This window comes from Balaenoptera acutorostrata, chromosome 7 (assembly GCF_949987535.1).
Source record: "Balaenoptera acutorostrata chromosome 7, mBalAcu1.1, whole genome shotgun sequence".
Classification (NCBI taxonomy): Eukaryota; Metazoa; Chordata; class Mammalia; order Artiodactyla; family Balaenopteridae; genus Balaenoptera; species Balaenoptera acutorostrata.
The window spans coordinates 71,304,171-71,318,670 of NC_080070.1; the positions used below are offsets into that span (position 1 = coordinate 71,304,171).

A 14,500-nucleotide genomic window follows, 5' to 3' on the forward strand; every position below is an offset into this window, starting at 1 on the left:
GTGACTGTTAGACTTGTAATTACAAAAAGAACGATCTACCACAAAAAGGCACTAAGGACTCCTTCATGCTCAGGATCCAAAAAATGAAAACCAAGATCTTATCAATACATAATCAAGCCTCTTTGGTTTTCTTCACTTGGAGTGATGGGATCAATCATTGATTGAACTGACAAAACAGTTATCTAACTGTATAATCTTGTTCAAGACTCATTACGTTGGTTAATAAATGACATGTCAAACTTGAAAACAGTGAAAAACTAGTTTTTGTTTTCTTTTGTTTTAGTTTTTGGTTTTGGGACCATGCAATATTATTCAAATATTCAAAGTTTCCCAACATATGGTAGTGATTTTTCCACAATTCCTTTCTCAAACTTAACTGCATATTAGAATCACCTGGAAAACTTTAAAAACTGCTGATATCTGAGTTCCACCTTCAGAAACTATGATGTAATTTGGATGGCAGCCTGGGCATTGGGTCTTGTATCTCCCCCAGGTGATTATAATGAGCAGCAGACCTGGTATATTTAAACATGATATTCTTATCACAACTCACTGCTGGATTGCCACCCAACTTTTTCAAGCGTCTTATTTACTGAATAGATGGTCTCCCTATCCCTCTCTTTTTTCTTAATATAGAATTTTCTATCAAAACTTGAATATGCCTTATATTAAAAAAAGCAGGAGTTTCCCTGGTGGCACAGTGGTTAAGAATCTGCCTGTCCATGCAAGGGACGCAGGTTCGAGCCCTGGTCCGGGAAGATCCCACATGCTGCGGAGCACCTAAGCCCGTGCGCTACAACTACTGAGCCTGTGCTCTAGAGCCCTCGAGCCACAACTCCTGAAGCCCGGGCACCTAGATTCCCGTGCTCCGCAACAAGAGAAGCCACCGCAATGAGAAGCCCGCGCAAGGCAATGAAGAGTAGCCCCCGCTTATCGCAATTAGAGAAGGTCTGCGCACAGCAACGAAGACCCAACGCAACAAAAATAAATAAATAAAATAAATTAAAAAAAAAAAAAGCAATTACTCTGATACGTTTATCCTGTAGTTTTTGTAAACACGTACTTTTTTATACATGTTAGAGACAAGGACAATAACTTTTAGCAGTGTTTATTTTTGTTAAAAGAAACTGATGGAATTGAAGGTCCAGTCACCTTCCGATTGCACAGATTAAACAAGAAAGTATTACATATTTCATCTTTACAAAGCATCTTATTGATTTTAAAAGATCCATACTATTGATAAAGTTCATGATGAAACATATATGTAATAAAGAGACTAAAATATTTATTTTACATATCTACAGTATGTATTGTCCTATTTCTAGATCAACCACAAATTACACAGGAAAATATTTAGATACATGAAAAAGCTTCAGAACATAAAAAATTAACATTTTGAAAAAAATCACTTGTGAAAGCTCATTAAATAATAACATTGACAAATAAATAGTTAATCAGCTTTACTTATTAGCTGCTGCCATGCATTTCTGGCATTCCATTCCAAGCGAGGGTCAGCATGCAGGGTATAATTTCATACTATGAGACTGTAAAAAGCTACAGGGCTTATTTTTGAAGTGAAATGTCACAAAGTCTTTCACTCTTTCAAAGGGCGATCACTCTTGGCTGCTAAACTGTTCCCATGAAGATTACCAGAAAAGCACCTTCCTGAAGTGTTAACCTGAAGATTCATGGCAACAATTTTTTTTTTAAACTTTTCAATTCTGAAGAGGTTTTGTTGGGGGGTGGGGGAGATGGTTTGGGAAATGAAGGGTAACTGAGAAGCCCTTTTCCTTTTTAAAAAGTAATGATTCAGTGATGTGTATGGTATCACCAGTCTTTCAAGAACTAATACTACAGGATGTGTGGAATTAATACTACAGGATGTGTGGAATTTAAATGCAAATCCCACTCATGGATGTGCGTACATCTTGAAAAACTTGAAAAGAAAAAGCTATTTCCAAAGAAGCTCCTGATACTTAGGACAGCTTGCTGGGTTTGATCAAAGCAGAAAGCATATATTTTCAAGTAAGAAAATAGCAGTGGCAGGCTTGAGTCTTCCGAGCAATCAAATCTGTAAAGCAGATGGTTACCAGTCAGTCCAGTTTGGAGAGTCTGAATTCTAACTCATGCTGTGCTTGCTGGATTTGCTGGCTCTTTTCCGCTCTCTGTGATGCTGGGCTGGCTTGGCAGGCGACATGCTCTCGAAGTTATGACTGGACTCATTGTGCTGCCGCGTGTACCGCTTGCACTTGCAGGCGGTGACCACCGTGATTTTGTAGGTGCGCGTGCTGCCATCTTGGCACTGCAGCTGGATTCTCTGGGTACGCGTTTTGTCATTGACACACCTCCACTCCTGGGAGCTCCTCCTGCTCCAGTACTTTGTTCCATAGCCTCCTCCGATCCAATTGGGGAGCACAGGCAGGGGCAAGCATTCGCCAGCGCACACCAGCTCCTTCAGGGGGCTGATGCTAGTGCACTGGCCGTCAGAGATGTATTTGGTGGAACGCAGTTCCCGGCAACCTACTTGAACTCGAGCTGCAGGAAACAGGAAAAAAAATGTGCATCAGAGGCAAAAAGCAAACGGACAGTTTTTTTTTTAAAAAGTAATCTGCAATGACAAAAATAATGTCCAAATGATAGCGAATGGCCAAATAGGAAGCGAACACCTATTTTATTTTCACAATGCAAAACACTGCCTGGATGGTTGTAGAGAAAGCTTTCATGAAAATTATCAGCTTATATGGCTACAATTTATGGAATAAAATAAACTAGGCCTGATTTTTTTTTTTCATGTATAACATTAGCTAATAGCTTACTGGAGTATATGAAAATCCCATTTTCTTAGGCTTACTCCCCAATAAGTATTAAGCAGGTCTTACATTTATATGTAAATATTCATTCTTTAATGAGCTAAGAAGGAGTATACTTTAAGTTCTTTTACTCATGGGTCATATTAGTTAATGTCTGCAAGTGCTTTTAATCAGGTTTTAAAAAAAATCTATTGAGAAAATGTGGAAAATATTTAAATATTGTGTACAATGCAATCCATAATATTTTGTTTCAATTATAAAATTCAGCTGCAGAGAATCATATACACATATGTGTACATTTGACATTTTGCATATCAAACTTAATAACTGCATTTTAAGCATAAATTCCCAAGCTGTCTTTTAAAAACACAAATATTAAAATGTTTAAATGCAAAATGTCACTACACCTCAATATTTAAAGAATATAAAACCCCCTAAATCAGGAACGTATGGTTGCCATAACAACTTGGCTACATTTCCATGAATTTTATGGCAGAAAAATGCCTAACATGTCTGATTTACAACTGCAAAAGGATCTACGGTGTTCATTTCCTGAATATTGGTCATGGCAAACTTTTTGTTTAGTCATTTGAATTTGATAAGCATGTTCTCTAATTGACTGTTTCTCGTTACATGCCTTACATAATTAAAGCAAAAATTAATCTTGAAATATTTGAGTTTTCCTTTCCATTGCTTTGTTATCTAAACTTGAGAAGAATTGCCTGAAACAAGCTTGGGGAAAAAAATCGAGCCTTGTTAACCAGAAAAATATATATATTTCAAAGTACAGACTGCTGAAATTTAAAAAAATAAAAATTATAAGGGACATTGAAGTGGTCTTGCATAGAATATTGAAAGCTAGTATGAAGTAGGTACTAAATTAGGAGTTTTACTTCAGCTCTGCACCCCAGTACTAGTAAGGTGAGAGATATAGGCTAAAGGGATGTGATAGTTGTGAAAAAATGTAAGGTATATGCACATACATCCGTGCGGGTACAGAGTGTGAGACTGAAATTAGAGTGTAAACTAGCTGGCTGGTCAGGGTACTCTGCCTGTCTGATTCTGATTCCATTTCACCTTCCTGCAGCTGCCTTAGGAATGCACCTGGAAACAGCCGGAGATGATTTTGACCTGTCTAGCTTTTTGTTCCTGTTCATATAGAGATTTGGCATTTTTGCAGTGACAGTTCATTGACAATGAATACCCACCACATTGCTCGGTAATCTAATAATAATAAAGTAGTTCTTGTGAACCTAAAAGCAACCATCCTCATGAAAATTAAAACACCTTGGTTTTCTTAGAAAGACACTAACAGTCACATTTGCTTTGACTTTTCAAAGGTCGAAACTCCTTTTAGCACTTGAATGACGAGTGCTTGAGGACGGGCTAAAGATTTGTGTAAGATTTCTTGTGTACTGTTTCTCTGTGTCTCTCTTAAAACCCTATTACTAGCATGTGAACTCTTCTAAAGGAAAGGAGTGAAGTAAAAGTTAGAAGAAATTTGAATCCCTCTAACTAATGGTCAATGAGTGTGTCAATTAAGCAAACAGAAAAGAAGAAAAATATTTTCTATACGAAGTATTATTGTACTGTCATTATTTTATATCTCTAAAGTCATGAAAGTTTCCCCAGTCTCTCACAGAAATATACAGTTACCTAAATTTTGATCTGGTTAATGAGGAATTATTTTGGAGAATATGATTCTCCAATGTTTTCAGTTTTATCCCTCTTTCTCAAAGATCATCATCCAAACTTCAACTTTTTCACTAGACATGTTTTAGAAATCGGTGTGAGCCATTTTTTTCCCCCAAAAAGCTTCGTTTTTTCCCTTGTGATTTCCCATACATGCTTTGGTTAATTACCTTTATACACTTTACCAGAATTGCACGTCCTGAAATAAACAGAAAACAATTTAAACTAGAACAACACTTTGTAAAAATTCTCATTTTGCATGATTTTAAAGAAGCAACAGTCTAATTCCTGGAAACATTTTCTTTTGGAATGTTTAGAAACTTAAGTCTGCGCCTACATTATCAAATCACTGTTTTAGTAATGTTAACTTTGTAGGGAAGAATGCCAATATACACGTGCAGCAGATTTTCCCAGATTGTTGAGCAAAACATATATGGTTCAGGTTAGTTAGCAATGAAACAGTTCTACAGGAATGCGAGCTAATGCTACCAAATAAGAAAAAACCAAATCCATGGAAGTAAAACACACTTACTGTTCCGATCCAGTCCAGTGTCACTGAAATGCCTGCCTCCATTTCTGGCTTGATTCATCGTGCTGTTGTTGCTGGGCTGTGCTGGAACAGGTTTAACCACATGTGAATAAAGGATTTCTGTGGCATCATTTTTAAAAGCCAAACAGCTTTTCATGAGGACGCATGCAAGGGGAATGAGATAGAAATGAATGGCAGGAGGAAGCATGGTGAGCAGAGGATTTGCTTGGCTGGAGAGCTGGTTAATTCCTTTCCCTCTGCTTCTGCACTGTAACAGTGAAATTCCTCCTCAAGGTTCCCTTTATATATCCACTGAGGTTTGGCGTTCATTCAGGTGTAAAGTTGTGTAAAGCTTCAGAGTGAAAACACAGAGAAGGGGTGGGATCCCTACATGACCCTGCAAAAGAATTTTACCAATGGAAGAGAAGACTACAGAAAAGGAGGAGCTTGGTATACAAATTGCCTGAAATTTCAGAGTTGGACTTCATCAGTTGTCTGTGAGCTGAAGCAGCCAGACACACTCTAGAGCAACTACAGCCCCCCCACCCCCTCTCTCTCTCTCTCTCTCTGCCATTTCCTTTCCTAAATCTAGTTCACATTCGGGTTTAATTTAAATGAAAATATGCTGCTGTTCATTTGAAGAGATTTACATTCCCACAGTTGTTCTGTATTTGCGATAGGGAGAGGGTTCATCCCAGATAATAGGAGGAATTCAGGAGTTTAAATATTGTAGGGCTTGCATGAAGCACCTAATTAGTTAAACATATCTTGTTTCTCAAGACGCAAACCACCATTTTTTTTTCTTAAATGTATAGGCACAGAGCTAAAATCTTCCCCCTGGACACACTTAAATAATGCAGCTTTGATCTGCATGAACTGCTGCGCTCCTAGGTAAATTATTGCCAGGGGTTCTGTGTGGAGAATAATGAGCATAGCTCTGTCTGCATTAAAGTAACTAATATCAATTTTCATCTTAAAAATGTGACACAAGAGTTAACATTCATTGCCTCATTTTACGTGAAAGAAAGCCATTTCTGACAGATTATTGTTTAGCAAATTCAAGGTAATTTTTACAAGGTTTTTCATTTGCTGCAGAACACGTGTTCTACCTGCATTTACTGAACATTTTGTTCATTACTTCCTTTGGCTCTGCTGCTCAGATAAGAAACATGGTAGTTCTCTGTTTATCCACACAAGGCACGGATGTTCCATTAATTACTACTAGGCCACTAATCTCTATCCCTTAAAACAATTATGAAATTCGAACTGATTGGTGGGACATTTTGATTGGAATCAAAATCCTGAATCTCTTTTCAATTTTAAATCCATTTTTTTGCACTTTGTGTGGCTATTAAACTGAACTTATGGCATGGATACATCTCTTTATAAACTTTTTCCTATTGTAACTGCTATTCATATCTGTCTGTCTATCTATCTATCATCAGTCATCTGGGTTTTTCCACAGTGGCACTATCGGCATTTTGGAATAGATACTTCTTTGTTACGGGGGGGGGGGGGGTGGCATTCTGTGAGTTTAGTAGCATACCTGGCTTCTACCCACTAGATGCCAGTAGCACCCCCAGTTATAACCAAAAATGTCTCCAGACATTGCCAAACGTCCCCTGTGAGCTAAAATGACTCCACTTGAGAACTACTTGTTATCTATCTATCTCTATCTCACTACAAAAGAAAGTACAATTAAGAACAAAAGACTAATTATTTAATAATACTAAGGAATAATTAGGAGAAAAATGGTACTGTGGTTTTACTTAAAAACAACAACAGGGGCTTCCCTGGTGGCGCAGTGGTTGAGAGTCTGCCTGCTAATGCAGGGGACACGGGTTCGAGTCCTGGTCTGGGAAGATCCCACATGCCGCGGAGCAACTAGGCCCGTGAGCCACAACTACTGAGCCTGCGCGTCTGGAGCCTGTGCTCCGCAACAAGAGAGGCCGCGACGGTGAGAGGCCCGCGCACCGCGATGAAGAGTGGCCCCCACTTGCCTCAACTAGAGGAAGCCCTCGCACAGAAACGAAGACCCAACACAGCCAAAAACAAATAAATAAATTAATTAATTAAAAAAACAAAAAAACAAAAAAAACCCCAACAGCTTCTCTTTTAGAGGTATATACTGAAATATTCCTAGATGAAATAATATGATGCCCGGAATAAACTTCCAAAACAACATGGGAGGGGGGTAGTTAGGTGTGTGGATGGGGCATGATTTGATGGCTGTTGTGGCAGGATTCTGGATATTCTATTCTGTTTATTCTTGTATATGTTCAAAATTCTACATGATCAAAAAGTTTTAAAAAACTAAACTCAAAAAAATCAATATATACATACAAGTAAGTCCCCTACATATGAACGAGTTCTTTCCCAGAGCATGTTCATAAGTCCAACAAAGTTAGCCTAGGGACCCAACTAACACAATCGGCTATATAGTACTGTACTGTAGTAGGTTTATAAAAGTTTTCACACAAATAATACATAAAAAACAGACACAAAATACAGAAAACATTTTTAATCTTACTGTACAGTACCTTGAAGAGTACAGTAGTACAGTACAACAGCTGGCATACGGGGGCTGCCATCGAGTGAACAGGCAAGAAGAGTTACCCACTGGAGGAGGGAGAGGAGGTGGGAGATGGCAGAGCTGAAGGCTCGTCAGCAATAGGAGACAGAGGGCAAGCTGCAATTTCACTCACGCCTGATGTTGATGGAATGCATGTTCGAATCTTTGAAAGTTCACAACTTGAAGGTTCGTATGTAAGGGACTTACTGTACTGCCAATCTGATCTCTATCTTAGAATTGTATGTAGTCATTTATTCTAACATCTTTCCTGGAAAATAATATATCAGTTTATTCTGTGCACATAGAGATTATAGATCAGACATCCTTCTAAAATAGTAACTATGAAGGATTTCTTATCCTGCTTATCAGGGGACTTCATATTAAATACATGAAGTATGTAAATATTAACCATTGACTGGTAGACCCAATGCCAAAAGGAAGTAGGAGCATCAAAATATCTAATCTCTTCCCCCTTACTATTTTTTGTGTCAGGAGGAGGAGATTTGTTTGTTTGTTTGTTTGTTTGGCTGCACTGCACAGCTTGCAGGATCTTAGTTCCCCAACCAGGGATTGAACCCAGGCTGGGTGTGGAGTCCTAACCACTGGAGGAGGAGAAGATAGTTTAATCTGCACTTTAATTATTAGGTTGGGCTAATCAAATTGACCAAATTAGCTCATAATTGTTAAATCTGCTCTGTACCTAGTATTCTGTAGGCGCAGCCTTACGATATTCCCTCGGGCAGGAGCAAAATTAGGAATGAAGGCAATGTGGTTGATATATGTGGACAGGAAAAATTCAGCATTCAGACATGACTTCTATGATTAGGTTAACAAAATACTGTGACTTTCAGTCTTGCTTGCCTGCTCTAGCCATCTCACTTGCTTCTATGGAAGTCAGCTCCCATAATGTAAGCTTTCATATGGAGAAGCCTAAGGGGCACGGAACTGATGTCTCTCACCAACATGGAGCAGAGGCCCTCAGCCAAACAACCCAGGAGGACCTGAATTCTATCAACAACCACATGAGTGAGTTTGAAAGCAAATCTCTCCACAGCCAGTCCTTCACATGAGGCTGTAGCCCTGGCCTACACCCTAATTGCAATCTTATAAGAGACTTTAAGTCAGAGCACCCACAGGAACTATGAAATAATAAAAGTTATAACTAAGTTGGGGTAATTTGTTACATAGCCATAAATAATTAACACAATATTATCTGCTTAAAAATGAAGAAATAGTAATTAAGCCATTCATTTTGTGAAGAATGCTAGGACCTCAAAAGCATGGAATCGTTTAATATGGTGACTGAGTAACTTTCATTCTTTGGGCAAGCTTTGAAACTTATTTTCCAGGTCTCCGCTGAGTCATCAATGTGATGTCATTATTAATAATCAAATAATGATATCAGAATTACTACTATCGGTCTGATATGCAAAAGCTTGAAAGTAATTTTAGTACTCTAAAATAGTGTTGTTTACTATGTGACTCTTGGCACTGGAATCAGAAAATCTGAATTTGAATCTTATTTCTGCCATTTATAATCTGTATGAACTTGGATGTGTTTCCTGAAACTCTCTAAGTCAGTTCCTTCAACGGTAAAACATGACCAAGCTTACCTACCTCACAGAGGGATAAGAAAATATGAACATGTCTAGAACAAAACCTGGCCTGGAAGAAATGTGGAAAACAGAGTCACTGAATATGAGTCTAAGCCTACTCTTTCTCATTAGAGTCTTTGAACTTAAAAATGACCTTGGAAAAAATAGAAAAGTCTCAAATAAATGCAATTATCCTATTTAAGGTGGGGAACAAAAAGTCATGAGAAAGGATTAAATATGAAATAATGAGTAAATATTGTTTGATTAAGAAAATAATTAGCCTGACTTTTTATCTTTGACAAGAGAAGAATCAGAATAAATATACACAAAACATATTTATCGAATGCAATATCTGGTGAGCTATATCTGGTCCTCTATGGATTTAAACTATTTTCAGAGAGCTCCAGTTAATAAGATAGAACTTGTAAACTGGAAAAGTAGCCATCATTAGTTTAGAAGAAAATAAAAACTACTTACAGACTCTTCATTCATAAAAATCCTTGAAAAGAGGATGGGCTAACATCTTGCATTTATTTCATATCAACATGTGTTGGAACCAGTGTTTATCATAGCTGCTGTAGTCCAGGGACTGCAGAGCTGAACGAGGCGTGGAGCCTGCCCTCTTCCCTTTCCCAAACGTTCCTCTTCAGAATTCCACTAAAGGAGCTCCCTTGACCTGATCTTCCTGTATCACTCTCTTCCTTCTTCACCACCTTTCTCAGTTGTCTCTTTATTTTTATTTTGCTTAAATGCTTTCGGTTTAATATGTAAATATTCTTTTTCCTATAAGCTTCTTCAACAGAGGTAATATTAATTTAGATAATACTGCTTATAATCCAGTGTAACCTGATGTAAAACCCAGTGGAAATTCCAAATCTGGTGGATATATTTCTCGGTAGAACTTCTCAGTCTTGGCACTACCGATATTTTCGGCTGGATAATTGTTGTTGGAGCCATCCCCTATGTTCTGGGATGTTTAGCAGCATCCTTGGGCTCTACCCACTAGATGTTAATAGCACCTCCCTCACCCAGTGGTGACAATCAAAAACAGTCCTCTGGTGTGCAAAATCGTCCCAGGTTATAAACTACTGGTCTAGGCAAATTCTCCAGTAAATTTCCTAAAAATGGCAGCATGCTGCTCTTAAGGAAAACCTCACATGCAAGCTCTAGGGAGCAAGTTGGGACAGTAGAGATAGGGTTTCCATCTGATTGTACAAACTAGGGCGAGTAGTAAGTTGTCCTTTTTATTAGCATTTGCTACCTTGCTCTCTAGGAATTGATGTCCTCGTTCGGTACACTTAGCTCACGCAAGTACCTAAACTCAATTTGACCAAGGCTGGCAGCATATTAAATATCCTTTTTTTTTTTTTTTCATGGAAAGGCATTTTATTTTAAATATAGCAGTGCATACATGTCAATCCCACACTCCCAATGTATCCCTCTCCCCCGTAACCATAAGTTCGTTCTCTAAGTCTGTGAGTCTGTTTCTGTTTTGTAAATAAGTTCATTTGTACGATTTTTTTAAGATTCTGCATATAAGCAATATCATACGATATTTGTTTCTCATATTAAATATCCTGCCCCCAGCGGTGCCTGGGAGCTAGAATTAGTTTTGTTCCACAAGCCTAATAGTTGTTCTAAAACCACGTTTTACCTGGGAGTTTGCTAGATATGCAACTTCTAGGCCTGATCTCAGGCCAGAATCAGAATCCCTTGGGGTGGAACCCAGGAACCTGTGTTTTAACAAGCTCTCCAAGTCATTCTTATGCGTGCTAAAATTTGAGACATACTGTTCTCAAATCACATGTGCCCTCCTAACTGTGGCCTGTCCCCATAGTCTCCATTACAGTCACCTCATCTATTTTAACTGGGCCTCCACCTCAGAGTCTTCCAGTTTGCACAGTCAGATGGAAGTCCTGCCCTAAAGCTTAGCCCAGCTGACCAAAACCCGACCCCTTTTTCTCTTCCTGCATTTATTTCTCCCCACAGACTGGATGCTCTCAGTGGCCCTCAGTGACTGATTAATGCTTTGTTCCACAGAGATGGTCACAACAATTACTACCTACAGTGATGTCATTGCTCACAAAAATTTTGGCAGTCATATCTGATTCTCTCAGATATCAGTGTGAACTCAGATTTAGGCAAAATACTTCGACCACTGTGATTTTGATTGTTTTCCACCAGCCCCTGGAACATACCATAGCCACGTCAGGCTCCTAGACTGGTCAACATGCAGTCTGGCTTCACTCTTTCCTGAGGAATCTCTTACTCAAGTGCCAGCGGGTGTCATGGCCAAGCCAGAGATGGTAATAACTTACATCACCAATAGAGACTTAACAGTTGGTAGTTCCCTGGTATGTCAGAAAATTGGAGAACAAAAAGAATTCAGCAGAGCATTTGGCCCAACAATGCCACTGTCTTTTCTGGGAAATAAAGTTGTTATAGACATTTCTAATTTCAATTCTGATTTTTTTTCTTTTTGGCCATGCTGCATGGTATGTGGGATCTTAGTTCCACAACCAGTGATCGAACCCACGCCCCCTGCATTGGAAGCGTGCAGTCTTAACCACTGGACCGCCAGGGAAGTCCCTCTGATATTTTTAGTGAAGTAATTTGCCTCTTAGTTATGTACAGATGGAAGCTGTGGTGTAGAGGATTCCACAGCAACAATGTAGCTGGAGTGAAGGGAACGTGATAGGGAATATGGGAAAAAAGTTTGACTACATTGATTGGAAAGGTAGATTGGAGCAGATCATGGACTACAGCCCTGTTTTGTAGGTTTAGAAGTCTGGACATTATTTGGTGGACAATGGAGAGCCATTGAAGGATGTGTGGTGTGTTTGTGTGGGTGGTTGATTTTTATTTTCACAAAGTAAAAATGCTGTGTAACTTATACCGAGGTAAAGTGATAGAACGTTTCCAGTACCCAGAAGTTCCCTTCCTGTCATTTCCTTGTAACCACTTCCTTCCTCCTCTCTAAAAATAAACCACTATTCTGATTTCTGACACCAGTTATTAGTTTTGCCTGTTTTAGAATTTGATTTAGAAATGACTTTTTACACTGTTGTGTACTACTACATTGCATGGACATCCACAATGTATTTATCCAGTCTAGACTGGAGTGATTTCAGCTTTTGGCTATTATGAATAACACCTCTCTAAACATTCTAGTACCTGTCTTTTGATGCATATAGGCATACATTTTGTTGGATGTTTCACCTAGTTGTGAAATAGATGAGATACAGGATGTGTGCATGCTCAACTTTAGTAGATAATACTGAAGAGTTTTCCCATGTGCTTTTTAAAATTTTATTTTTTAATTTATTTGGCCCTACCGCACGGCTTACAGGATCTTAGTTGCCTGACCAGGGATTGAACCCGCTCCCTTGGCAGTGAAAGTGCGGAGTCCTAACCATTGGACCACCAGGAAATTCCCTCCCATGTGATTTTATTAAATAAAATTTCTACCAGCCCTGACGGATTTCCCCTGACAGGGAAAGGACAAGATCAACACGATGTTTCAGGAGACTGAATCTAGCTGCAACCTCTGGGATGGTTTAGGTGTGGTTTTATTGCAACACAAGAAGGGGGAAACAGTGTTGCAAGAGCTCAGGTGAAAAAAAGATACTGGGGCTTCCCTGGTGGCGCAGTGGTTGAGAATCTGCCTGCCAATGCAGGGGACACGGGTTCGAGCCCTGGTCTGGGAAGATCCCACATGCCGCGGAGCAACTGGGCCCGTGAGCCACAACTACTGAGCCTGCGCGTCTGGAGCCTGTGCTCTGCAACAAGAGAGGCCGCAATAGTGAGAGGCCCGCGCACCGCGATGAAGAGTGGCCCCCGCTTGCCGCAACTAGAGAAAGCCCTCGCACAGAAACAAAGACCCAACACAGCCAAAAATATAAATTAAAAAAAAAAGATACTGAACTTGAAGGAGAGAGGAAAGGCTAGGACAGAGATTAGAGATACTAGGGAGGTAGGTTGGTAGGTGATTGGAAATGAAGGCAAAGGTAAAAATAAAGTTTTAAAGCTGGGTCATAGAGAGACTGAGGTGTCAGGAGAACCAGGGTTGGCAGAGTTTAGAGTTTAATAATGAGTTTGGGCTGAGTTAGAATGAGGTTAGGGTGCTGATAGGAATCCAGAAGAAAGTGTCTAAGAGACAACTGGAATCAGAGCTCAAGAAATCTGTCTAGCGGCTGACATCAGTTTCACTAGGACGCTTTCCTGTAACATTAGCACAATGGAACTTGGTTTAGAAACACTGTCAAATAACACTAAGACTTTCATTTATATATCTACTGCCATCTAATCATGCCCCTAGGCTTTTAAAATCTAACTCCCTACTTTCTGTAATTCCCAAGGAGGCTGAAATATTGTATACATACATTCGTGTTACCACCCCTCCCAAGTCGGTCCCCAACAGGTGTTCTCCTGGCCAGTGTCCTTTGAGCCAACAGAATGAGACTGAGTTCAATTCAGAAGCAAAGGAAAGTTTTATTCTTTGATCAGAGAATGGAGACGTTCAAGCTCCCGCTCTAGAGCACACACTCTCCCAATAGGTCCTGGGCGGAGCTGCTTTATAGCGTCTCGTCAGGGGCAGGGGGCGGAGTTCGCGCTTGGCGGGCGCAGCTGTGCTGCTCGCTCCAGATCACAGCGTCGGGTGCAGCGTCTCTGCGCACGGCCCGCGGCCGCCATCTTGAATTGCGGGGTCGTGCCCCGCGCTTCTGCACCGGGGTCTGTGAGGTGTTGGCTGCAGCGTTTCACGCTCCGAGTTCTGGCCTGAAGTGCCGGGTGACAGTCCTCTGCCCGCAGTTCCCTGTAAGCGAGTGAAACTAGACTGAGCACAAAGGAAAAGAAAAAAGGTTAGACTTTATTACCTGGATTCTATTTTTATTTTTATTTCCTGAGAATTGTTAAGGGTCTTTGCCAGTGACGTTTGTATAGGCTTATCAGATGAATGCCCTGTGTTTTATGTGAAACCATAAACATTTTTCAAGATTTCTTCTTCGTTTATTTCCCCTGCAAAACCGCTGGCGTAGTTCAAGTTTCCATCGTTATTTTCCTGAACTACTCTTTCCATAACTTTTTAACAGATCTCTTGTCTTCTCATCACCCTAAAATGCACTCTCCACAGTGAGATCCAGAATTACCTTTAAAAAAGGGGAGTCTAAACATCTCATGTAAAAGTGTCATTTGCTCCTTTTACTTGCAGAGCAAACACCTTCATAAACCAGCTACCCTCATTTCATGCCACCCTCTTACTTGTGTTTTATGCTTTGGTAGTAGTTTCTCATGCTCATCATTC

General features: G+C 39.8%; 1 protein-coding gene across 1 annotated transcript; it reads right to left on the reverse strand.

The window, feature by feature from the left end:
- Window positions 1–1,129: 1,129 nt before the first annotated feature.
- Window positions 1,130–5,277, reverse strand: SOSTDC1 (sclerostin domain containing 1). The gene is made up of 2 exons (XM_007164883.2): window positions 5,035–5,277; window positions 1,130–2,535 (listed from the first exon to the last, which is right to left on the reverse strand). Exons 1-2 carry the CDS (start codon window positions 5,237–5,239, stop codon window positions 2,120–2,122), a joined length of 621 nt encoding a protein of 206 aa, XP_007164945.1. The 5' UTR covers window positions 5,240–5,277; the 3' UTR covers window positions 1,130–2,119.
- Between the last annotated feature and the right edge of the window lie 9,223 nt (window positions 5,278–14,500).

Coding starts and splice junctions, on each gene's coding strand:
- SOSTDC1 (XM_007164883.2), bottom strand. CDS start 5,239: ATGCTTCCTCCTGCCATTCATTTCTATCTCATTCCCCTTGCATGCGTC. Junction 2,536..5,034: donor CACTGGACTGGATCGGAACA/GTAAGTGTGTTT, acceptor TGTTTCCTGCAG/CTCGAGTTCAAGTAGGTTGC.